At 41.2% G+C, this 27134-nt stretch overlaps 1 protein-coding gene across 35 annotated transcripts in view; it reads right to left on the minus strand.

The window, feature by feature from the left end:
• MAGI1 (membrane associated guanylate kinase, WW and PDZ domain containing 1) overlaps nucleotides 1–27134 on the minus strand; it is a 498751-nt gene that overhangs the window by 25820 nt on the left and 445797 nt on the right. For 22 of the 35 annotated variants that reach the window (XM_050957254.1, XM_050957243.1, XM_050957238.1 and 19 more), the window contains 3 exons: nucleotides 18889–18920; nucleotides 8258–8474; nucleotides 2332–2409 (listed from right to left, as the gene is read on the minus strand). In XM_050957254.1, the coding sequence (XP_050813211.1) occupies nucleotides 2332–2409; nucleotides 8258–8474; nucleotides 18889–18920 (327 nt within the window). The remainder of the gene's footprint in view (nucleotides 1–2331; nucleotides 2410–8257; nucleotides 8475–18888; nucleotides 18921–27134) is intronic. The other 13 variants (XM_050957266.1, XM_050957268.1, XM_050957267.1 and 10 more) reach the window with 1 other exon arrangement.

The following is a 27134-nucleotide window of genomic DNA, read 5'->3' on the forward strand; positions in this document are numbered from 1 at the left end:
GCTTTAAATAACCTGGGGTCATATCCTCAGTTGATGTACATCAGAAAAGTAAGGTAGCTGATTTACAGCAGCTACAGATGTGATCCTCTATATTTAAAACAATATAAAACTGTAAACCAGACAAAGACAGTTGGAAATGCAGAAGAAGCCAACTATGACTACTCATTAGTATGGAAAACCACCGATACTTCTACAATGAATATTGCATACACTGAGGTAGTAACCTTGAAGTGCAGTTGAACAAAGATGCTTTATATTAAGTTATTCATGCTTTCTTCCTTCTCTCTGATTTAAATGTGAAATTAATTGCTATCATTAAATGATATCAGAAGACAACTTCAGGTTCATTTAATATTTTATTGGTTAGTAACTATAACATAGATTAATTTTGTAATATACTCCCGCTAATTTATAATAGTATTATTCCTTTATAGACCAACTATCTATATCTTTAGTAAAGAAATCACTTTCAATTTTCCTCTTTTGAGCTATTCAACTTTATTGCTACAAAAATGATTAATTTTGTTAACAGTCTATAATTATATCTAATATAAAATTAATTGTATAAATACATACATGTATGCAGGATGCACTTTTATAATCATACTAAAGCTGGATTCAATATCTAAGAGGAGGGGAACCATTTGTTGTCTTCATTTAGGGCCTTGGCCAAAGCCTCTTGAAGTCAATGAGAATCTTTTCCTTGGCTTCAGTAGGGTTTGGGTTGGGCTCTTACTGCATTTTATGATGTCTGTGTCTGTCGTACAAAAAGGGTTGGTTCTAATCAAATGGTGTCTTTTTCCTTTGGCTTCAGATTACCTATAATATTATCTCTTTCAAAACTCAACAATAAATTTAAAATGTAATATGACTGGAAGGGTGGAAATGAAATGAACAGGTGAACGTAAGTCATAAGCATGTGATTTGACATTTCCATTCACACCATTTTACAGCCAATGATTTCTACATCTTTTTACACAATATTGTCTCATTTTAGCTGCTTTGTGGTAATAAATTAAGCTTTAGGCCTGGATATATTATCTCACTCTAAGCTATAACCTAATTTTCCTGTAAATATAATTATAGAATAATAAGGCTACAAACATGCTGGAAGTCAGTAATTTTGATTAGTTAAGAATAACTGGCTGAGGCTATTTGCTCTATGAAGGACATTCTGTATAACAACAGAATTTAGACAATAAATTAATTGGTGTTTGTCACTGTGCGTGTTAGTCCAGGCATGAAAAAAACAGACACATACGAAAGGTTCTCTCCAATGTTTCTAAGCTTTTCGGCAGAGATTGGCCAAGCCAATTAGAGTGCATGCCCTGCCTGTCAGAAACAAAATAGCTTCCACAGAGATCTTCAGCATGGGCCCATTTTCTCAGCATCTCTTAATATGTTCACATTTATCAACCTACAGTGTCACCAACTGTTGCCTTATGTTCCTTGTTCAGATAGAATCTACTCGATTAATGGTCAGCACGGGTAATGCAAGGCTGGGCTTTAACTAGAGCTTCACATGAGAGCAACGAAACATGGAGTTTAAAACTGAACTGTATCTAGCACATTTCCAAAATGCAGTCAGTGTGACAGATCTTAAAGGACCAAAAGAAGATGAAACAACACACACACACGATGGATACAAAAGAAACAGAACTCCTTTTACAGCTTCTGGCATCAGCTTGCCAATTAGATTTTTTACTGGCATAGTCCAGTCTGCTAACAAAAAAACTGTCCATCTTGCTGGCTTAATATATCGTACTTAATGTATGACTTTAACACACAGTATAATTGTGTTTTGGAGAATGAACCCCAGTCCTCTCCTTACGGTTTAGGAGAAACCATTTTCCTTACAAATTAAAACAAAACCAAATGCTACTTTGGGCCTTTGACTCTTAAATTTTAACAATGAGGACCGGCGGGATGCATTTGTGAGGCTTCTGTCTCACAGCCCTGCCTTCATTCCCCAGTGTGTTTCTAAAGTAGTGACCTTAGCATAAGCTCAGACAGCTAAAGTCTCCTTTTAAGGGTAACCATTTTGAGTAGCACTGAAAAAGTCGTAAAAAGAGTTGTGTAGGGATTATGAGAAGGAATTGAACCAGCAGCTTAGAGTGACTCCATTCAGCCAACAAGACATGGCAGGGTAGGTGCATGGAGCACAACCAGAGAGTGTGGGGTTTTAACACAAATATCTAAGATCTGCTCCTTGCCAACGGAGAGCTAAACCATCGCCTCCCTTGGTGATGAGTTGTTCTCAAGTGCAGAGTAGCAAGAACACCAAACAAGAAGAAAGACAAGACAGAAATAAAGGTCTCAGCTCATCCTTACATTCTCCAAAATTCGTGGAATTGATTTCTCTCTCTCTCTCACCCTTGCTCAGTCCAGTTGCAGGCGAAGGTGACATAGCTGCAATATTAATTTTTACAATTTTGCAAAGCTTAATGTATCCCCTTTCTTGTTAAATTCATTTTAATTTACTTTTGACTGATATGGATTCAGTTAGGCTTTCACATGTATTATTGCAAAGGTCATAGCTGCTATGGATTAAAGCAGAACCCGCTGGTCTATTGAATTTGATATATCTGAATACTAGTTTTTGTCACAGTGCACACATCTGTCTGGAAATACTTTAAAAACAGATTTTTACAAAACACCATTACAGCTCACATAACACAATGTCCACTGTCATGAGACAGCTCCTGTATTCAGTTTCTGCAGGATAAAAATCTAATCTCCAGCATTAGAAGAGACTATAAACATATGAAAATGAACTCTGAAATTTTTTCCATACACCGGTGCTTTATTAGAGTTCATTTTAATTAAGTGTTACTCTGTAACCTCTAACCTCTATGCTTACCCGTTGGGTAAAAATCTATTGTCCACTGCAACAACAACTTAAACAAAATAAGGAACATGAAAATATACCTGGCAGAATCAGTTGGATCATCTAGGAGTCAACACTCTTAGTATTGATAATGTACTCAGCTAGGCACAAAAGTTTTAAGGCCCTGATTCAGCAAGGTGACTTAAGTATATATCTAATTTTCAATACATAAGTAATCCCATTGAAGCCAATAGGACTATTGCAGTGTTGAAAACTGCGACTTGATGCCATTCTCATGACACTTTATATTCTTCTTAAAGCCCCAGCTTTAAGAAGTGATTACATTATAATCTCAGAGTTTTTTTCCATTAATTTTCCAGTGCTCCTGGTGAAGGAAAATAGCTTGAAAAAAAGACCTGGGCGCTTCCTCAAACCAGAAGACAGACAAAAAGAACCCAAAAGATACTGTTTATTTTAAAAAACAAAACCCAAAACACTTGAGACTTTAGAACGCTTGGGGTTGGTAAGAATACTGCTACTCATGTGCTTAAAGTCAGTCAAGTGCTTCAGTACCTTGCTATCAAGGGACTAGTTTGTGACAGACCCTTAGCAAAGTGCACCCACAAATCAGCTTTGTAAATAGATCTTCTCTGCAGTCGTTTCTGCTCATACAGCATGCTGTAAATATTAAGAACCTTTTAACAAGACATTCTCTAAGGGTATGGGCACATCTGCGTGTCCAAGTGTATGAATATAACTGTTTGTTTCATATTAATATAATGACAGAGAACATAGCCCTACAGAAGGCCCTTTTACTAGACTATTGTCTTTAAAGCTAGTCTGATCAGAAGACAGTTGGCAATTTCCTGATTGTATTGTTTTACAGTGGGGTAGCTAATACTTTTTTATTCTATTTAATTGCTGCCGAGTGAATGCTACCTACTATGTCTGCTTTGTTTTTTCTTTTTAATCAGATTTCGAAAAAATTTTTATACATTATGTGCATGAAAACAAAATTCAAATACTAATGATAAGTAGAGTATTTTAAAAGCTTTAAGATTATTCTATAGTGCTCTCCTTTACTTTTAATTAAACGTTTAATCCTTTCAAAGAGATTCATTAACACATCTGCAATTCAGATTAATTAATTTTGTCACTGCTGTTTTGACAGATGGCCATATGTACGATATGGTATTTTGCAAAGCAATCAGGCCACATGAGAAAAATGTAACAGATTGTGCTAATCTTCAAGGAAGTTTAATAATAAATTGAAATATAAAAAGCATATTATAAAAATATATTTTCAATAAAAGGGCATAAGATGTTAGAATTGTGACACTGATAACCCTTCAAAATTACTCCTTCTTCCACTGAGTGCTCTCTACCCATATCATTTCTGGATCTTGGAAAGGATCCATTTTTCAAACTCAAGGTACATTCTCCCCTCAGATACACACATAACTTCCATTAGCAATAATGAGTTTTAATCATAAAGGAGATCACACTGCTAAAAGTAAGTGATAAATTACCACCACCACCACTAAATGATCTGGTTTCAGGACTCACTCCTTCACTCTCCATTCTTTAAGGGTTTGATCCTCCAAAGTTAGGGTGACTAGATAGCATATGTGAAAAATCGGGACGGGGGTAGGGGGTAATAGGTGCCTATATAAGAAAAAGCCCTGAATATCAGGACTGTCCCTATAAAATCGGGACATCTGGTCAACCTGTCCAAAGTGCCCTGCCTTTGGGCCATGATGCAATGAAGCACTTAAGCTTAGCCTTAACTTCAAGCATATGAATAGCCCCATTGGCTTTAATATCTGAAGTTAAGCTTTGTTGAACTGGGAGCAGAGCACTCATCACCCATATCCAGGGTCAGTGAGAGTAAAGTGGGCTTCACATAAGAACATTAGTTCATATATGTATTAAATAGAATCGCAGTTCCCTGCAACTAATTAAGTTCCAAGGAACTAATTAAGATTCTTAGGTGCAGGCTGTCACCTTGGGCTGACTGGATTATTTTATGTACGTAACTGAGTATTTCTATGGTTCTCCTTACCATAGTATCTGAGCGTCTCATGAAGCCACCAGATGAGTGTTTGTGACGAACAGAGAAGCTTAAGGACGAAAGCTTGAAGGGCATGATGGGGGGACAGGAGGCCGCATGTACAGAAAGGACTCTCAGAAGGAAGAAAGGAGGAAAATAGAATTCGAGAACAAACAAGGAGGGAACCTCAGAAACAAGCCGATGGAGAGAGTTGAGGACTGACCTCTGAAAGGCTTGTGTTGTCCCCTCCTGTTACACAGATGGAAGAACAAACTGGGAAATGCCCATGGCCATGCTGGAATGAGTGAATGAATGAGGGTAGCATTCCTTGCATCCATTTGCAGGTGGACAGGGAGGGGAAGGGTACTTACCCTGCTCGGCCTCAGATTTCAGCCTGGAGGCAGGTGTTAATGCTGCTGAGCTAATACTAAAGACTAATTAGTATGAGGTCCACAGTTAACGACAACTGATCTAAATAGCTCCAGGGGGCCAAAGACAATGACAACACAGTTCCTAATGCAGCCATGTTGAAGGGAGAAGAGGGAAGCTAATGCAGCCAGGTTAGGCTGGCTAGTGTCCCTACAGGATGGCTTCTACCTCTGCAATTCTGGCAGGGTGGTCCTGCCGGATTGGAAAACCACCTTACCCCTCCTTCCTAATGATCTCTTGAATACTCACTGAGGTAATTTCAATCACCTAGGGCCCCACTGCTCAAGTGGGCCAAGAAGAGGACTGTCTGGCCAAGGAAAGAACCAGGCCTACAGAACCAGAAAAACTATGTCAGATCCTTAGAAGGGAAAGAGAGAAAGACAGAAAAGCCCAAACGCACGAAGACACATTGCTGAGGCATCCAATCCAGAGAGATATTTCTGCAGCCAAGAAACCTGTCACTCATGATTTCTTTTTGGGGTTTTTTTCCCCATGCCATAAGATTTAAAAATGATTCAATTGGTTGGAAAAACCAACCCAACTGCTGTACGTTCTGGAGTAATGTATATTTTATATTGTCCGTATAAACTTACATTTAGCATGTTATGAAGATTTTGTGCAAGAAGATCATCCTTTATGTAAATAAAAACAAAATCTAGAATGTACTCCTTTGGCACAAACTGTTTCAAGCTCTCTTGTCCCTAATTAAAAGAATAATATTGTCTGAAAGTACATCTACTATGCTTCAAATATTGCTTTGAGAAGTTTTTAGAGGTTCTTCTCTCTTAGGCATTGTGATTAAATTGAGGCAAACATGTTTATTTTCATTGCAGAGAAGTAACCAACTGAAACCAATTTTATACTCTTGGAGTGGAGTCAAACCCTGCTCAACTATTAGCCGAGTGCATGTATTAATAATTTAAAAAAATGCACTCACTGCATGCATTTGGTTTTGTGTATTGTTAGGGTAGTATATGCTGATAAAGACAGAGACAGTCCAGCAGTATTCCCGCCTACCAGGAGTGAGATAGAAATGCATTTCACCTGAGTTTTGGAAAACAAATTTTTCTTTCACTGACTGTAGCTCCCTTTTATAGTAACTTTGACCTGTGACCCCTGACCTGATCCTACCAAGGGTATAAGATAAGCTTACTCATATGTATGTGTGTGTGTGTAATTTGCTGTGAGTGATGCTAACATCGTTGAAATGCAAGTAGGAAAACATACAAAAAATATTAACATTAAGATAGGCTTGGCATCAGGCTGAGGCCTAGCAGATACAGGTTTGTTAGCGTAAGAGGCATAAGTCTTAAGCACAATTAAGTGACCTACGGTAAAAGCAAGAAGAGTTTTTGTCAAACAAGTTTCAGAGGGGTAGCTGTGCTAGTCTGTATCAGCAAAACCAATGAGAAGTCCTTGTGACACCTTAGAGACTAACAAATTTATTTTGAAATGGATCACCTTGTTTACACTGGCCTCATTGGAACTACAAAAATGATTTCCACCCCTTCTTGTTAACTGTTGAGAATAGCCCATGTCCACCTTAATTGAATTGGCCTCATTAGCACTGATCCCCCACTTGGTAAGGCAATTCCCATCTTTCCATATGCTGTGTATTTATATCTCCCTACTGTATGTTCCACTCCATGCATCTGATGAAGGAGGTTTTAGCCTATGAAAGTTTATGCCCAAATAAATCTGTTAGTCTCTAAGGTGCCACAAGGACTCCTCCTTGTTTTTGTCAAAAACAAGTTAGTAGGAGGGAACAAAATAATGAAATCTTAATGGAATTTGGTGTGTGGGGGGTGGAGGGATTAAGCAACATTTACCCGTGTGGCTAACCAGGTTGAGGCATTGGAATTATTCACAAATACATTGATGCATATAGCTATGTCAATAATCAGACCACCAGTTATGATTCCTTGGAAGGTCCCATACAGGCAAAAGACAAAGGCTTAATCACATACAGTAACAGATACGTTAATGTGTAAAAAATGTGTATCAACATTGATGCATGTATGTTTTCTGGCAGCTTCACTGGAATTACATAATAGGCAACAGCCAAAACTGTCACTGCCACTGCCACTGCTGGTGACCTGCCATGTCTCTGTTTTCATGTCCATGATGTGCATATGTCAACTCTGTGGATTGCTTTGCACTTTACTTCTATTTAATGCTCTGTATTTTTCATTTGGGGATGGTTTCGGTTCTTAAGATTTTTAGGTCTCTGTGTGTACCCAACCAATCTCAAACTCAACCTGAATAAAATTTTCTGAAGTAGTCATTAGAATGATAAACCTGTTATTTGCAAAACAGTAATTTGAATTGGTCGAAGCTATATAACCAAGCAGCATTAACTTGCTCTGAGAACTTTTGAGATATTTTTAGGGGCAGTTGGGCAACTATCTCTGCTTCAGGTCTTTGAAAGTCTCTTTAATGCCTGATTTGAAAATAAATAAAAAAGGGATGAAAAGAAGGACCTCAATACTTATGGGGCAGGGATAGCTCAGTGGTTTGAACATTGGCCTGCTAAACCCAGGGTTGTGAGCTCAATCCTTGAGGGGCCATTTAGGGAACTGGGGTAAAAATCTGTCTGGGAATTGGTCCTGCTTTGAGCAGGGGGTTGGACTAGATGATCTCCTGAGGTCCCTTCCAACCCTGATATTCTATGAAAATATTGTACTGGTTTTGAACAGCGTTATGGTCTAAACCCACTAATCAGAGGCAATAAAAGATTATTCTTCATCCAAGCCAAAATTGATTCTTTGTTAACATAAACTAGCCATAATCTGCAGCTTTTCCCCAGAACTTCATTTACATGTATCAATTTAACCAACTGAAAGCCCTATATTTTCAACAACAATTTAAGAGATTCAATTCTAATAGATGAAAATCATAAAGAGTGGCTGCCAGAACTGTAGCCTTAGCAACCACTCCTGTTCAATACTCACGTCGGCTTTCATACATGCTCCTGGACTGGGCCCAGATTTTGAATGGATCTGGCTTTTTCTGTCCAGAGCTGTCCGGCTGCTCCACAGCTGGTGCTTCAGTGGCAGGGTAGTCGGGAAGCACCTGAGTGGTATGGATGGGTGAAGCCGTGTGCGTGCTACGGTGGCTAGAGACGCTATGCTGGGAACTGTTTTGGCTGTCTTTCCTTTCAAGTGGTTGCTGGACGTAAGAAAGCAAGTGGAAAGAGAAAGAACAGAAGGTTATTGGTCTCTGAGTGGGTGTTTTCCGTCATTCTTTCCCTCCTTCTTTGTTCACTGTTTCTGCACGCAAACAAATATATACCCCACATTTTGGTGGCCATCACTTCCAGTTAATGCTGAGTGCAGAAAATTTCCCCGAGACACACTTTAACAGACAGACTGGCAGTAGTAGTATGTAAAATGGAAAGCGATTAATCACAAAAAACATCCAGCCTTCCATGTCTCACCACAAAACAAATCAAAATTTCATTATAGGATACTAGTTTCAATATCTTTTTCCCCCTCTGTGTTAAACTACAAGTATCTGTATTCAGATAACTTTAAGGATTTAACATAAACCCACAAAAGCAAGGACAAAAAATATCAGTACTCAGACTGAAAAACCATTCTTAACTGCATTACAGACCTTGACATGCGAAATCACACCTCATTCACAGATCTTTGAAATCCTCAAGTCTTAATGAGTTGGTTGGAAACAGAGCTCAAGGCAATTAAGATGCAAGATTTGAACCTCATAGCATTACATTAGATCCTTAACATTACCTAAAAATATTTACTTGCAATTTAATTTACATGTTTTAAGCAAGTATATTAAAACAAAGAAAAAAGTTTCTACTTAAATTCAGGGCTCATTCTACCCAGCATATCAAAAGATCTGACTTGTCAATATTTAGCTACATTGAGTATGTTGTTCTTAACTCACATTCACATAATTGGCTACAATAATGTACGCAAATTAACAAGAGTCACATTTGCATTGAAAGAATTCATGCTACTAAATATGCAGTAAAAATGTTTTGGAAAAGTTACCAAGAATGGACAGTAAATATGTTTAAAACAATGCTCACTGTATTCTCTTGTCTCCACATTACAAAGGGCCTTGTTGCCATTAATTGATTGGCAAATGTCAAATCTCACATTAAAAAGTAAAGCCAATTTTCACTTTTAAGTCTGTGAAAGGTTAATTCCTATTTATGTTTAATTCCTATGAAAGGTTTCACCAGAGAGATCAAAGACGAAAAGGCCATGGGAACCAAACTATATTCTCGTCTAGAAGTGCAACTTTAAAGCACATTGGTGCACCAATGTAGGAAACATGCAATGCCATTGTCTGTCTTGTATGCTTCTTTTATAGCTAACCAGATTCCTTCAATTTCTAATGCTATTTATCTGGTTTCTCTTCTAGGAACCAAGGGCCTGATCCAAAGCCCATGGAAGTCAATAGAAAGACCCACATTGGCTTTGGATCAGACTAGTGATTAATTTGTAACGAAAGAGATGCTGGGGCTCAAGCAATTTTTTTACATTCATTACTGACGCAGCAAGCCCAGCGGTGCTGGGGCTCTGAACTGCCCGGCCCAGAGGTGCCGGGACGCTCGGGACTGCCCGGCCCAGAGGTGCAGGGAGGCTCAGGACTGCCCGGCCCAGAGGTACTGGAGCTCAGCATGGCACAAATTAGGAACTGGATCAGACCCTATAAATTCACTTTACAAACAAAGCAAAACAAAGATGTGCCTTCAGCACACCCCCAATATGCATAGCATTGTAGCCCATGTCTGTAAAGAACCACCCAAATTACGCTGATACTGTCAAGGACGTGGGACCATCCCGTTGTCATTATCTGCAAGACAGCAGCACACAGAGTCCATAAGCAAGATCAAGGCCTCCTGGCTTTCGGCGGCATACAGATACATTGTGAGAGAAACCACTGCCTCCAAGAGCTTGCAATATAAACAAGCGAGGCAGAGACACATGATGGGAGGGGAAACAGAGGCACAGGGGTCGCCAGGGCTGACATTAAACTTGCTGGGGCCCAGGGCCGAAGCCAAAGCCTGAGGGTTCCAGACCTGGGTGATGGGGCTCGGGTTAAGGCTTTGGCCCCCCGACCCGCGGCAGTGGGGCTCGGGCAGGCTCAGGCTTCGGTCCCCACTCCTGGAGTCATAGCATTTTTGTTTTCAGAAGGTGGGCTGCGGTGCAGTGAAGTTTAAGAACCCCTGCTTTAACTGGTGTCTCCACTGACGTGAATAATAAATTAACTGTGTACTTTAAAGTAATTTTCAACAGAGCATGCCTGCTGTGACTGCCCAGCAACTAGTTTTTAAACACAAATATCTGAACCAATTTCAAACATTTTTTTCCCTTTTTCTAAGTGGCAAAAGAAGCTAATTCACATACAGCCTTACTTGCCTACAAAATCCCAGGTTTTAAAGTAAGCCATTTTAAGACAGAGCTCTGCAAACACCCTCTGAGCTGTGGATGCCCACTCCTTAAACAACAGTTTTATAAGTAAAAATGTCATTTTTGTAGCATGTTTTTGTTGTTGTTGTTGCTGTTGTTTTATTTTGTGGCAAATAATTAAACAACAAAAGCACCTTGTGAGCACAGTATACCTGGTTTTAAACCAGTGTGATTGAATATAGCTGATTTAAAGAACCTTGATAATAGGGACTACAACAGAAAATTGTATTAAAGTCTTAGCTAACACTTGTAAACACAAGAATAAGGCACTAATACTATCTACCTGGATAATAATCTTTTCTTTAGATGAGGAAGTTAAAAAAAACCTCATTTTGCTTATTATATGAAAAATGTAAACAATTTAAAACTAGCATTCAATTATAGAGTTCTAATCTGTATTTTGGATCTAACTGAAACTTTCTGTATGTCCTAGGCAAAACAAACAAACAAGCAAGCAAGCAAAACAAAACAAAACAAAATAAACAAACAAAAACCAAAGAACTCCCAACCACACATAAACCTTTCATTAAGCTGGAGTTACTACTGTAAATTTGCACAAATTGTGTAAGAAGGAAAAGTCCTGCAGCAACAAAATAACTTTAGAAAGCCAGGAATCTCTAAGATGAGGGTGCTCTTTAAAATAAAACAGAAATAAAAAAGCCTGGAAATGCACAGTTAAGGTCACCCAATCAGTCACAAATCTGCCGTGACAGATTAACAAACATTTGGAGACAACCTTATTTTCAAACAATGCAGGTCTTTACCACATCAGTGATGCTTTAAATCCTGAAGGGATCTAACTGAACTATTTCACTCGTGTTGATAGACTGAGGGCATGTCTACACTACAAAATGAAATCGACCCAACTCACAATGGCATACAGCCGCTGCAGTAATTACATTCCTTGTGTGTGTCTATGCTTTGCTCCTTGTATCGGTGATGCAGGAGCGCTAGCACCGATTTTACTGTCAGTGTGGGGCATTGTGGGGCAGTTTCTGAAAGGCAGCAACAGTCCATGTAAGCAATGCAGTGTCACTCACACTGCACTGATCTAACTGCATCTACATTGATTCTATGCCTCTTGTGGAGGTGGATTTATTAAGTTGGTATAGTGGGTGAGTTATATCTGTAGGAGCAACATTTTAGTGTAGACGCTTACAGAGTTAGGTAGATGTAAGGTAGCTTAGTTGACATAATTGTGTAGTGGAGTGTATCTTAACCAAGAAGCACCAATCGCTGCAGCAAAGTATTTTTGCCATCTTTAGCACTGTTTGCTGTTGCTGGATAAAGAGCAAGCTTTTACATCTCTCCACTAAGGGAAGAAAAAACAAACACACAAATACAAAGTGGGGGATAACTGGTGTGGCAGCAGCATGGCTGAGAAGGATCTGGGAGTTGGGGTGGATCACAACCTCAACATGAGTTCAACAATGTGATTCTCTTGAAGAAAAAAAAAGCAAATGAAATTTTGGGTTGCATTAAGAGATGCATAGCATGCAATTCACGGGATGCGATAGTACTGCTCTACTTCAAGCACGGCTGGAGTACCGTGTCCAATTTTGGTCACCAATGTATAGAAATAATGTAGAGAAACTGGAAAGGATCCAGAGGTGAGCAACAAAGATGATCAAAGGGATGGAATGCAAGCTATATGAGCAAAGGCTGACGAAACTGGGTATGTTTAGTTCAGACAAGAGGAGATTAAGGGAGGGACATGATAGTTGTCTTCAAATACTTGAAAGGCTGTCATAAAAATATGGAGAAAAGTTGTTCTCTCTTGCCACAGAGGGAAGGCAAGAGGTAATGGGTTCAAATTACAGCATAGCAGATTTAGATTAAATCTGAGGAAAAACTTGGTAACTGTCAGAACAGGAGGACAATGGAACAAACTGCCTAGAGACGTCATGGAAGCTCCTTCATTGGAGGTTTTTCAAAAAGAGGCCGGATAGTCATCTTCCTTGGATGGTTTAGACAACAAATTCTGCATCCTGGCAGGGGATTGGACTAGATGACCCTTGCGGTTCCTTCTAACCTATGATTCTATTATTCTAAAAGTGACCTCACTTTGACCGATTATTCACCCAAATGTATCCCAGTTACCATCAGATTTTCCCCTCCATATGTTTGCAATGTAAGTACTGCAAACTCCTCCATCTGTACTGTTTTTATGTAGACCACTGGTAAAAATGAACAACAAGAAGTTACTTACTTTCCTAGTGTAGCGATTAGACAGTAGGTAGAGCCATTCTGAACATGGCTTCTTGTAGTTATACACATGCCTGCATTCTGGGCTCGTTTTTCAGCCTTATGCAATACCATCTCCAGCCACAATCACTCTATTTTGCCATGAAGCTCAGGGTCAAGCCAGCCTTCAACAAGGCTGCAATGTTAATACAGCGCTAGTCACCCAAGAAAACTCATGTGTTGATACAGTACACTGCACCTTCCCATGCAAAAAACTGTGTGATGATTAAAGGAAGGAAAGGAAAACTATACATTCAAGGGAGTTTGTAGCAATTATACTGCAAAACTAGGGCAAGGAAATAGGACTGTAAGCATCTCACAGAGTACTGTCATGCTGGAAGGTGTTAACTGCCCCCAAACACAGGCCTGGATGCACTAAGCACCATTCCTTCAAGCTAAATGTACTGCTGAAACAACAGAAGCCGCCAGCCAAGGCAGTAGCTACATGGCAAGGCCGGGACCAGCCGACAGTGAGGGAAGTGGTAGTGAACGTGGCCCTGAGAGCAGCGGTGATGACTTTCTAATGTGCCGGGAGGTGCTCTACCCCCAGCTCTTCTCTAGGCCCCGCCCCGCCTCTTCCCACCCCGCTCCATCTCATTCCATACCTTCCCCCAGCACGCCCCACCCTTGCTCCTCCCCCCGCAGTGGAATAGCCGTGGAACAGCTGATCGCGGCAGGGAGGAGGCGTTGGGGGGGGGGGCACTGATTGATGGGGCTGCCGGCGGGCAGGAGGGAGGGAGGAGTTGGGGGAGGGGAAGAAGCTGATTGAGGGGGCCACCAGCCCTGGAGCACCAACGGAGTCAGTGCCTATGCCTGAGAGAGAGAGTGCAAAGGCAGAGCCCTTTGGGCACAGGACTTGCTGGAAAAGCTGGCTTGGAAATAGTGAGCATAGAAACAGCCTGATATTGTTTTTTTCCCACTGTGTTCAGGGAAACAGGACTGCATGAACATATTTTGTAAATGAACAAGATTGTGCGAAAGGCTACGTCCAGACTACCTGCCGTATCGGCGGGTTAAAATCGATTGCTCGGGGATCGATATATCGCGTCTCATCTAGACGCGATATATCGATCCCCGAGGGAGCTTATATCGATTCCGGAACTCCATCAACCCCAACGGAGTTGCGGAATCGACAGGGACAGCTGCGAACATCGATCCCGCGCGGTGAGGACGGGTGAGTAATCCGATCTTAGATATTCGACTTCAGCTACGTTATTCACGTAGCTGAAGTTGCGTATCTAAGATCGATTTCCCCCCGTAGTGTGGACCAGCCCAAAGAAACACTTAACTCATATCATCTATTTCTCCTCCTAACAGAAAGAGGCCGGCCCACCCCCAAATACTGGCTAACTGCTTTGGCCAAAAGGGAGCAGTAGTTTGTGGGGAGAGGTTGTGAATATGAACAATTATAAGGCTGGGAAATTCAGAAAAGCTCAGCTTCTATATAGGCACCTTAACAATAGTAACACTTTCAAAAGAGCTCAGCACCCAGAATGCTTAGCTGCCCTGAGGACTGATCATATATTTTGGTGCCTAGATTGGAACTGAAGTCTCTTTGGAAAATCTGGCCCCAATTTGGGTACTAAGAAGAGCTGCCTAGAAAACGTCCTTTTCCCCAAGTGGGATATTTTGATATAAACCAAAAAATGTTAGCTTTCATCAAAGTTTTCTGGGACAATGTTTACTTTTCAGCCAAAAATATCAAGAACCCCAAAACAAAAATGTCAGCCCCAAACTGACAACAACTGAAAATTTTTCATTTTTCGTCTGAAAATGTATACTTTTGGGTTTTTGGATGAAAAATCAGAACATTGTCAAAGAAAGCAAACATTTTCTGTGAACATTTTCTTTTACTCGAAAACCCAATATTCTGCTGAAATACAGTTTTACTGGAAACTTCAACCCTAGAGCAGAATACTTCAAATCTGGCACTCAGCACTTTTACAACTTTGGGCCTTCAAGCTCAGCTGAAAAGCTCTCGCTTTAAAAGGTAAATAAACACAAAATATTCCACAATGCACATGTATATGGTTAAATATTACACAGCCATATATTCTAAAACAAAATCATTCAATGTCACTTCCTCCTTCATTTACCTACTAAGACTTATGTTCTGGCTCTCTAGGCCAGGGGGTCTCAAACTGGGGGTCGGGACCCCTCAGGGGTCATGCGGTTGTTACATGGGGGGTAGCGAGCTGCCACTCCAAACCCCGCTTTGCCTCCAGCATTTATAATGGTGTTAAATCTACAAAAAGTGTTTTTAATTTATAAGGTGGGGTCGCAGTCAGAGGCTTGCTGTGTGAAAGGGGTCACCAGTACAAACGCTTGGGAACCACTGCTCCAGGCCTATGTCCCCGCCCCTTTCGCTCCCGCCCCCTTTGCTACAGCTGATAATATTAGTTCATCTGAGGATATGTCTACACTACAGGATAAATTCGAATTCGCTTAAACCGATTTTATAAAACAGATATTATAAAGTCGATTGTGCGCGTCCACACTAGGCACATTAATTCGGTGGTGTGTGTCCATGGTCTGAGGCTAGCATCGATTTCTGGAGCGGTGCACTGTGGACAGCTACTGTAAAATAATGAGACCAATAACATCTATTTGCGTCCACACTAACCCTAATCCGATATAGTAATATCGATTTTAGCGTTACTCCTCTCGTTTTGTAGGAGTACAGAAATCGATTTAAAGAGCCCTTTTAATCGATATAAAGAGCAGTGTAGTGTGGACGGGTGTAGCGTTAAATCGATTTAACGCTGTTAAAATTGGATTAACAGCGTAGTGTAGACCAGGCCTAAAAGAGCATAAGGAAGTCATCTCCCTGCTCTGGTGTGGTCTTAGTCATTGCATTAGCTGCTGTAGCACCCTGAACTCACATCAGGTGGGACTTAAAAACTAATAATGAGATATGAAAAGCCTTCCAGTGCACCTTCAGAAATGCGTTTGTGCTTTTCTCTGTCTGCATTGTATTCTCTTGGAGCCAGACACTGCATGTGCAATACCAATGGTCCTGGCCACAACAAAACTCCCAGGGGGCTCAAATTTTGTCTACTAAGAGTGAGTCTGGCAAAGTTAGGCAGATATGGCTGGATGGGAGTAGCTTGTAGAGGACAACCAGCTATAAAGCCAGGGCATGTCTGAGAAGGAAGCAGACACTGACACTAGCTAGCTGGGAGAGTGGTGGAAGAGGAATGTATCTGGGACTGGAGAGGGGCTTCATTAGGCTGCAGAGAAGGAAGGGAAGGGATCAGCAGTGAGCTGGGTGAAGGAGGAGTAGGAGGGGATTGAAGATCTGAACTTGAGTTTACTCTGTAATGCAGTACAAAAAACAACGTGGGCTTGGTTTAAGATCAGTCTACCAACAAAAGGGCTGACTGCACGTGGCTTATTTAATAGCAGCTACCTTATTAACCAAGAAGTAAATTTTGTTTCAAAGGCCTCTTGGAGAACCGTGAAGCTAAAGACAACAACAGGGGCTACATTAATGCCCCATTTTACACAGGTGCCGCTGCACTAGCTCACATAGGGGCACCTGGGAAAAAGACTTTGGGCCTTGGCATTTGTGCCAGGAGGCTGTGATGTTTGCATCATCACACTGCCCTGGCAACCTCTAAGTGTGCCAAACAGTCAAGCCCTGGAAATCCTGCAGGGCAGTTTCAAGGCAGAACCTCAGGGAAGTCCTCTTCCTCCCTTGCCCCTAGTCATGGAATGGTCTGTATCAACTGGAGTGGCTGGGACTCGACACCAATGCAGTTATATTCTGAAACCTCCTCCTCCACTCCCACATCACACAAATTAAACACAGAACCCATATTTTATTAACCATAAAAAGGAAGTTAAAGGGAGTTATCTTAACAATATAAGTAAAATATTGATAATGTTTTTGTTCTTTTCACTTAAACTTAAAGAGATTGTATTCTGTAGGCTGGTCATTCTCCTTCTTTTCCTGTAAGTGTGACTGTTAGACTTCCATATACTCTAAAATAGCTGCCACGATATATCAACCTAAGATACTATTGTCCACTAGTTGCTGGTGCAAACACTCTGTTTAATACCTAAACAGAGGAGGAAGACTGTTTTTATTGGATTCTTCCTCTTCCGATGGAACAGCACTGCCTGGGGCTGTGGTGAAAAATATCGAAGGACTATGCAAAAAGGTAAGAGAGCCTTCAGGAGTGTAACACACAAGGAATCTGGTTGCTTTCAGTGAACGAAATGGTTTCTCTGCGAGCAAATTCCATGGGGGGAAAAATAATCTACAGCTGGGGGCTGGTAAATTCGCTGAAGACTCCAGACCTACACCTGTTTGTAAACAGTCTCTTTGTTCATACAGAGAGGATTATCTCTAAATGAATTTAGGTGTCTCACAGATTTAAAATGCTTCTAATGAATTATTGTTCACTTGGCAGGCGTTTAGCACAGCATCAGATTAATAAGGAGATGATGCTACCTTACGTGATTCTGTGAGGGCACCTGTTTTCAAAAATCAAAGTTCATTCATCATATGACGGTTTAATGAATAAAAGGTTATAAATGTCTAACATCAATTCAATTATTCCTTCTCTGACAGGGGAAAAAATACAGCAGCAAAAAATAATCTGCTTGGCTTGTACATTTTTACACACTTGTTTCTATTTTACTAAAGGTTGAATTAATTTTTGACTATGACACAGAAGTAAATGCATACGGTCTGACATTTCTGTGATTTGAGTGAGAGCACAAACTGCACTTCTCCCTCTTAACATTAATGCAAACTGACAATGGTATAGGCCTGAAGTCATGTGACTTTAATCAGCACTGCTCTAAGCCATCAGAATCACATTAATTATTTCAGGGCTATTTTTTTGGATGAACAGAGAACTTGCATTAAAAGCAGGAGATTCTGCTCATCTTCTTAACAAACCTCTTACTGAGCTTTACCGAAAGGTGGATTGTCAGCAAGCTGCAGCTACTGGCGCCCACAACAGACCGTCAGTGAACTTTCACAGTGTCTTATAGTATTGCAAAGACCTCACTCATGTGACTTTCCCAAAGCTATTGGGAAATAAGCCTACCTTCTTCACTAACCCTTCAAATAAATGGAAAGTTTCCCCTTGTAAATATCTAATTTCCTGTAAAATATTCATCCCTTTTCCAGGCTCATAAACATCACGTTATTTTTGTTCCACTAGATTAGGAGCAGAGCTTTAATGGCACTTTAGACCATAGCTTCTAAGCTATTAGCTAACATGTCAACCAGCTAACGGTTCTACAGGGAGACAAGATTAGAAAGGATAGGAAAATATTGATTTTTTTCTTCTCTTGCCCTTTTTTTTTTTTTTAACTAAGGATCCCACACCTGCAGTACAATGCTGCTAAAGCCAAGCTAAACAACAAAAGACACCCTACACAACAATCAAGATATTTCCAGTGCTGGGGCAGCTAACAGTATCCGCTGGAAACTGTAAATATGCATGATTTGTCTTTCTGTAAATACACATGCTTTAATATTTCATAAAATCATTCAGCAGCTGGTGCATGAGAAAGATCAGGGAGTAAATGCAAAAGGTCGGAGTTTATGGACACCGCTGACAGGAATTGCTTGCTGGAAAGAAGGTGGAGTGTCCCGTCTTTCCAAAGGAAAACAATGGCTTTTGGGGGGATTTAGGGGAGGAGGTAACGGAGGAGAAGCTCACTCAGCGGGGAAGATGATCAGTAAACCTCTAGCTTTATTTGCCAACAAGCTCCCTTTCTGTTCTGAATTCTCTCAATTCACCATGCAGCACAAGCTGTGCAAGGCACTCCGTGTTGGAACAGAAAGACAACTTAAAACAACCAACACCCCACATTCAGGAAAAAAAAAATCAAAACCCCTCACACAAAACAGTAGGTGAGAAGGTACTTACCGACTTTGGGCTCTTCTTTGGGACTGGCAATCCTGAAAAAAGGCAACAAGGAAAAAATAAACATTAGCATATAAATGTTACTTTCCTTAAGAAAAAATCCCTAGGTGTATCATCTGAATGTAGCCATCTGCAGAGTTATGTCAGATTTCGCTCTAGCATTGGAGTTACAGTCTGTTCATATCGAATCAAAGAGGAGAGAGAGAGAGAGAGAGATCTGCATTAGCTATGCTGACTTGTGCTGCAGCAGCCTGGAGGCTGGGGAAAGAAATTCACAGACCTCAGTGGCCTGGGAAATTGAACACTTGGACAGAATCTCAAATGCTCCCCTGGATTAAGAGAGACTTAGCTTACAATTAAGCCAAGGATATTTCCTTTTGACGCGATTGGCTTGTCAATATTTCAGACCAATCAGAACCGCAAAAGAGAAACAGGTTGATTTTTAAAAAAGTCTCTCTCTAGAAATAGATTTTTAAAAGCAAATTTGTATTGGCTTAGATGAGAGGCTCAGGCTGGCAAAGCAAAACAAAAGCACAAAGAGGGATAATCTTTATCCCTAAAAGGGATCATTGACAAATATGGATGTTACTGAAAAAATACACAAGTTTTCTTCAAGTCCACCCTAGATACACAGCTATATGATCAATTTTGGACTGCTGTAGCTTGCAAATAAAATACTCAGAATGTCTTGACCCTGATGTGCACCTAGTGGGCTGAGGTGAAGGGTTCAGGTAGTTCTGGATGACAGGAATTTTTGGGGATGATCAATGATCATGATCAAAATGCAAAGAAAAACAATTTAAAGCACGCAGTAGAAGAGAGAAGGGTGATTTTGCCATTCGAAGCCAGCCCCTTAGTTGGTATGATGAGCTCACAGACATGGGAGATCTCAAGACCAATTTCTGCTGACTTCCTCTATCAGTGCACAATGGCCAATGGCAACGAGCTGTAAACTTGTTGGAGATGACCTAAGATATAGGAAAGGCTATTCTGAGCAGATAGATCAAAGAGAAAAAGAAATTATTTTCAATTAAAAAAAAAAAAGTCTCTCGCCTCAAATCTGTTTCCTTATGTGGCATTCCAGAAAAAATAAATATAAAACCAAAACACAGATTACACTGGTCAGTAATTTGGACACTCAAAATCTGCTTTTATCTTTAGGATGCGATTTATGTGGCATTATGTTTCCTACTTTATACACTTGGTTGCACTAAAAACATGCTCCTGTTTAACTTTTATACAGAAAGTAAAACAAGTTATGCAACTGTTATAGCAAGAAGCTCATCTTATGATAATTTGCAAGGTACCATCTCTAAATATGAAATGTCCACAATTACAAATGATAAACAGTACTCGCTTACCGCCTGCTGTCAGACTTGTATGTAAATAAGACTGCATAATACCAAATGCTGTAGTTGGGTTTTAAATTAATTGTTTTCAACGATCGGGGAGCATTAGTGCTCTAGACATTATCGTGTTTGGTGCATTATCAGCAAATAACTAAGACCCTCTAGGGCAGTGATTGATTGTTGGCTAGTGGAACATCAAAACTGTTTACACTAAACAAATAAGATTGCAGCTTTGTTCTTCTGCAGACATTGCCTGCATTCATGTAACACACAAAGAATAAAGAACCAACAGTTTTCATGGCGTCACATTTGCAATAAGCAGTTTATCACATATATATTCGCATTGTTTGCAAGAGACATTCTTTCTGATTAAACGGATACATCACCCACACACACACCTACACACCAGAGTTGGCACTCTAGCAATCCAGTTGTTCTCCAAAAGTTAAAACTGTAGATGCAACTGAACTGTAGGTTTAAAGTGAACTAGAGATTTAGTTTATTGCACCAGGGTCACTACATGTTAAAACTTAATGAATATGAACTTCTGAACAAACCTCTCCTTCAAAATTTGTCATTAATTTCAGCTGCTACGATCCAAAAAGATCGAAAATGGCTGAGAAATGATGGAAAATACACACAAGGCCATTGTTTGACAGGCCCTCCAAAGGCTCATGAATCTTCTTGTGTCACTGCTCTATGTCAGACTTTGCTACAGAGCAAACAATATTTGACTTTTTACCAAAACAAACAACTGTACATGTTCAAAACACATCAGGAACTTTTGCTGGGTCAAAATCGGGTGATAACTTGCATTAACACTTTGCTGTAAAAATTTGTTTATTTTAAATCAAGACCTAATTTAAAATCCGAGTTCCTGCAGTTGCGGGCTAAACTTGGAGATAACAGACCCCAGTTTCTAACATGCATTCCCAGCTGAAGGAAAGGATACAGTATAGAGCAATAAGACACATCTGCACGCAAAGACAACTCCTGCGGGGGCTGTTACTAGTGAGAACACACTCACTGAGGGGGAAACTAATGGCACAAAGTAATGGGCGGTGTAACTTTTAGCCAGTTGCCACTACTCATCAAATTCAGGATGGGAAAGACTAAAGGTGCTACTGGGCTGGTGAGTGGTTTATGTAAAGCTGGTGATAGAATCATAGAATATCAGGGTTGGAAGGGACCTCAGGAGGTCATCTAGTCCAACCCCCTGCTCAAAGCAGGACCAATCCCCAGACAGATTTTTGCCCCAGATCCCTAAATGGCCCCCTCAAGGACTGAACTCACAATCCTGGGTTTAGCAAGCCAATGCTCAAACCACTGAGCTATATCTCCCAACCCCTAGCAGATATACATCTGCCTCTGAAACACACATTGCTACAACTGGCATCTTGGTTGGAAATCTCAGAAGAGAGGACAAGGCCTTAAAAAGCACAAAGAATGAACTACCTGTTTCTCTCTACAGACGTCATAGCAGGTCATGGTGGAATCCATGCACTGAGGTGGCATGGGAAAGTCTGTACTGCCACTGTCTAGGCTGTACCAGCTCTGTGGTTAAATACAGACATTTAGGGCCAGACTTCTAAAAGGTACTTAGGCCCCTACGGAGATTTTCTAAAGTATCGAGGTGTCTAACTGCCATTGATTTCAAAGTCCACTAGACAACCAAATACCTTTTAAAATCTGTCCCTTGGGCAACAAGGCTGACAACTTTCACACGCACTAAATCCACCTAAAATGTATTTAATTAAAAAAGGCTCAATACACTATCAAAATATTTTCTGGGAAAGTGCATTCAAATAGCAAAAGAGGGGCTGTTGCCATCAGTTAGTGGTGCTTAAAACAAAACAGCACACCTGGGACACACTCTCCATATGACCTAGATAAGTGTTTCTCAACCTTTTTGATACCATGGACTGGCTTACTGCTTTCCTAAACTGTGTCAGGAGATCTCAGGGACCAGTGTCAGTCCACAGCCTGGTCGTTGAGAAACACTGACCTAGAGCCCCTCCAATGGGCAAGAATCCTCATAGAGAATGCTTACAAATGTGACTCAGATTAAATCAATCAGAAAACACAAATTACTCCCCTGTAAAAAGCCAATGTAATTTAGCAACTGCTTAATGGCAAAATACCAGTGATCACTGCGCAATCTTTAAATACAAAAAGGGATTGTATTCTAAATTCACACGTCACCAAGAACAGATACATACACGGTTAGTAAAAAAACCTAACCAAATGCATGGATCTAAATTAAGCCAGTTATCAGTGAGATTATCACAGTTATCTTAACAAAAAGCTCTCATTTTCTTCCCCAGAACTCCCTAAAGCTCTATGTACAGCTGGCCACATCCATCTGCTAGATTATATTTTGGAACATAGGGAAAAAATGCAAATTGCTCAGCAAGTTTTGTACCACAATTTCACTACCTAGAGCAACCTTCCTATGAAACCCTGTGAAGGAGACATTGTAACTCATGGATTAGACACAGAGTTTTAATTAAATATTAGCTGGTATGTTTAGTCTGTTTTAAAACTGCATCATTTTTTCTTGCTTTATTTCAAATCTAGAAAGCACTGATAAAAAACAGTTTGCAAGCCATACACTGTGTGAAATCAACCCCAAATTCTGCTGTTTCTAGTATACAAAGTCTCCAAATTCTAAATATCCATGTTCACTAAACATATGCAAAACGCAAGGCTTCACACACTGCAGTCTGGTAGGGTTCTGGTGCCCCCTGAAACATAAGAGACAAAAAGGGCCACTAGAGGGCTCACAAACTATTTAAAGGGACACTACCCAATTCCTGTATATTACTACTCCTGGGGGAATTTTGTGCCACTGTGCATACGCAGAATTCACGTTCCCCACAGATTTCTTTGTTCCCTTGCAGAAAATGGCTTTCTGACGGGGAAGCTGCAAGAGCAATCACGCACCACTCCCTAGCTGTGCGGGTACACTGTTTCAGGTACCCGCAGCAGCCGGCGGAAAGGTAAATCACCGCAGGGTTGGGGACCACCTAGCCAGTGGCTCCTACCCTGAGCTGGCATCAGCTGCTAATCCTGGCTAGGCTGGAGACAGGAGAGGACGAGACTTCCTCTTCCCCTGCAAGGAGTGGCTGGGGCTATGTCCGACCTACCCCCAGAAATCTCCCCCAGCTGCAGGAAGCTTAGCATCCTCCCCTGCTTCCTGCCCCCATTGCTCCTCATCTGTGGGCAGATGGGTCACTGTACAGGGAGCAGCTCCCCCAACATCTGGAGCCTCCTGGCACCCAGACCACCGCCACTGAGCTCCCTACACCCAAAACCCCACTCTGACTAGCCCCATGCCCTTGAGTCTCCACATCCAGATCCCTAAACCACTGACTCTCAACTAGCTGCACCCAGACCCCCGCACCAAGCCCCACTCCTCCAGCACACAGATCCCCCTGCTGAGATCCCCACACCCAAACCTCTCCACTGAGCCCCAACCACCTTCTCTTGGAACCCTCTAAAAAATCCCATTGCCCCTGCAACTGGAACCCCCTCAATGAGCCTCTGTGCATCCAGATCCCCCATACCCAAATCCCCCCACTGAGCTATCTGCACTTAGGTTGTTCCACACTGAGATCCTGCCTGGTTACGCCTGCCTGTCCCACACCTAGTGCACCTGGCGCAGAGCCCCAGGGTGTTTCTGGGGCAGGCCCGGGCCTTGTGCTGTGTCAGGGTTGGGTGCAGCCTCATCACTGAGTCCATGTCCTGGGGATGGGGGATGGAGAGGCTGCAGGGTGATCCCATCTTCATACTGCCAGTGGCCTGTGCTCCCCACTACCATGCTGGAGCCTCCGCATTTATTTACTGACAATTAAAACTTGCAGAATTTTAAAATATTGTGCACAGCATTTTTAATTTTTTGGCACTGAATGCCCTCAGGAATAATATTACAGAAAGATCATACACTACTCCATAGTCACATGCGTAAGAGCCAAGGGGGTCAAAAGTACTGAATGACTTCAGTTCCAAGAGGATTTCAACTGATACTGAGAGTGTTCGTCAGCACTTGGCAGGACGGGGTCTTCGAACAAGAAGTGGCAAACTGACTGGTAGTCACTGAATCATAGAATATCAGGTTGTAAGGGACCTCAGGAGGTCATCTAGTCCAATCCACTGCCCAAAGCAGGACCAATCCCCAACTAAATCATCCCAGTCAGAGCTTTGTCAAGCCTGACCTTAAAAATCTCTAAGGAAGGAGATGCCACCACCTCCCTAGGGAACCCATTCCAGTGCTTCACCACCCTCCTAATGAAAAAGTTTTCCCTAATATCCAACCTAAACCTCCTCCACTGCAACTTGAGACCATTACTCCTTGTTCTGTCATCTGGTACCACTGAGAACAGTCTAGATCCATCCTCATTGGAACCCCCTTTCAGGTTCAAAAGCAGCTAATCAAATCCCTCCTCATTCTTCTCTTCTGCAGACTAAATAATCCCAGTTCCCTCAGCCTCTCCTTGTAAATCATGTGCTCCAGCCCCCTAATCATTTTTGCTGCCCTCCACTGGACTCTTTCCAATTTTTACACATCCTTTTTGTAGTGCGGGCCCCAAAACTGGACACAGTACTGCAAATGAGGTCTCACCAATGCCGAATAGAGGGGAATGATCACGTCCCTCGATCTGCTGGCAATGCTCCTACTTATACAGCCCAAAATGCTGTTAGCCTTCTTGCCAACAAGGGCACACTGTTGACTCATATCCAGCTTCTCATCTACTGTGACCCCTAGGTCCTTTTCTGCAGAACTGCTGCCTAGCCATTCGGTCCCTAGTCTGTAGCAGTGCATGGAATTCTTCCGTCCTAAGTGCAGGACTCTGCACTTGTCCTTGTTGAACCTCATCAGATTTCTTTTGGTTCAATCTTCTAATTTCTCTAGCTCTCTCTGTATCCTATCTCTACCTTCCAGCATATCTACCACTCCTCCCAGTTCAGTGTCATCTGCAAACTTGCGGAGGGTGCAGTTCACACCATCCTCCAGGTCATTAATGAAGATATTGAACAAACCCGGCCCCAGGACCGACCCTTGGGGCACTCCACTTGATACCGGCTGCCAACTAGACATGGAGCCATTGATTACAACCTGTTGAGCCCAATGATCTAGCCAGCTTACTTCCACCTTATAGTCCAATCATCCAGACCATACTACTTTAACTTGCTGGCAAGAATACTGTGGGAGACCATATCAAAAGCTTTGCTAAAGTCAAGGAATAATACGTCCACTGCTTTCCCCTCATCCACAGAGCCAGTTATCTCATCACAGAGGTAATGAGGTTAGTGAGGCATGACCTGCCCTTGGTGAATCCATGCTGACTGTTCCTGATCACTTTCTTCTCCTCTAAGTGCTTCAGAATTGATTCCTTGAGGACCTGCTCCATGATTTTCCAGGGACTGAGGTGAGGCTGACTGGCCTATGAGTCAATGTTTGGTTTTCATTTCCAATCAGAACAGCCTGAGAGATGTTTGCAAACAACAGCAAAGCAAAAGGTAGATGAACTGGGTTGAAAAGGTCAAGAGTTGGTTTCGCCATTATTTTGGCTAGAGCACAGAATGCAGGACTGCAGAAAATTAGCAGAAAATTAATAAAAACACAAGAAAATCATTAAGGATTGTGGCAGTGGGCTAACATTTACTGGGGAAAACTAGCTGCATGAAACAATAATAAGTCCACTGGATACTGCTTTTTTACACTGTGCTGAATAAAAACCAGAAAGGGTATCATCCACCAAGACACATAATTGGCAAGAGGTGCAGAGAAATACTGGAGCCAGAGGTAAAGGCCAACTTACCCAGCAGCACACATCAATCTCTATGTTTTCTGAGTGAAAAACAAGGAGCTCTAAATAATTAACAGTAATGGCCATTAATGTTGTTGGGGAAAATAATAATTCTGTATAAACCATTGCCAAAAGATGTTTAATGAAGGATGCATACTATTTTTAAAAATTGATGGGAGCTGCTCTTTTTCAGATTGAAAAAAACCACCCACATAGTAACTGAAAAAAAGAAAGCACAAGTCTGCGTACAGCCATAAACAGTACCATCAAGAAAAAAACCCAATCCTGCGACAGTATAAAACTTTTCTGCTTGTCATAGTGATCTTCATTATAATAGCGTTACTGAACTAGCATAAAGATAAGCTATGCAAGACTAGCTTTAAGCCAAAGAATAATTTGCACCGAAGGAATGCAGGCCTGCTATAAATCAAAGGTTGGTGACTAGCAAACAAAATGAACAATGCTCCAGTTCTAAAATGCTAATGCTGGAGAAACGTGTTTTTTAGGAGCCCAAATGTAGGTATTATTAACCCACTGGCACGAGCAAACAGAGTTCCCAAAAACCACACCACAATGCATAGTATATTATTGCCATCGACAAGAGTTTCAGTCCCAGTGGACCTTAAGAAGTTAAATCATATCCTCAATTATTATTTGCTCCTGTTTTGGATGCTAAACAAATTACCAATAATTTGAATTTTGATTCTGTGGTCATACTTTCAAGGTCTCAAATAAGAACTTATATTAGAAGTAATAAGAAAGATGTGAAATGTTAATAAAATGCTAACTGATTACTCCAAATATATCAATGCAACTGTGTAACAAGATATGTATCACTTAGGTAGTCATTAACCATTAATAAAGATGACATTACAGTAATCAGATAGCTTGAGGGATTGGTAATTACATAAAGAGTCACCATTTCATGACCAAAGCAGTTTCACTCACTCTTATGATTTTATTGAAAATTTCATTAAATTAAGTCTTTTTCTTAAAGCCCTAGCCCCTGGATTCATGTGTTTCTGTGCGATTCTCAGCATTCATTAAAAAAACCCAGTATTTCTAGTCCTGGTTGTGAAGAAAAGCCTGA

Source organism: Gopherus flavomarginatus, chromosome 6 (assembly GCF_025201925.1).
Source record: "Gopherus flavomarginatus isolate rGopFla2 chromosome 6, rGopFla2.mat.asm, whole genome shotgun sequence".
In the NCBI taxonomy this organism is placed as follows: Eukaryota; Metazoa; Chordata; order Testudines; family Testudinidae; genus Gopherus; species Gopherus flavomarginatus.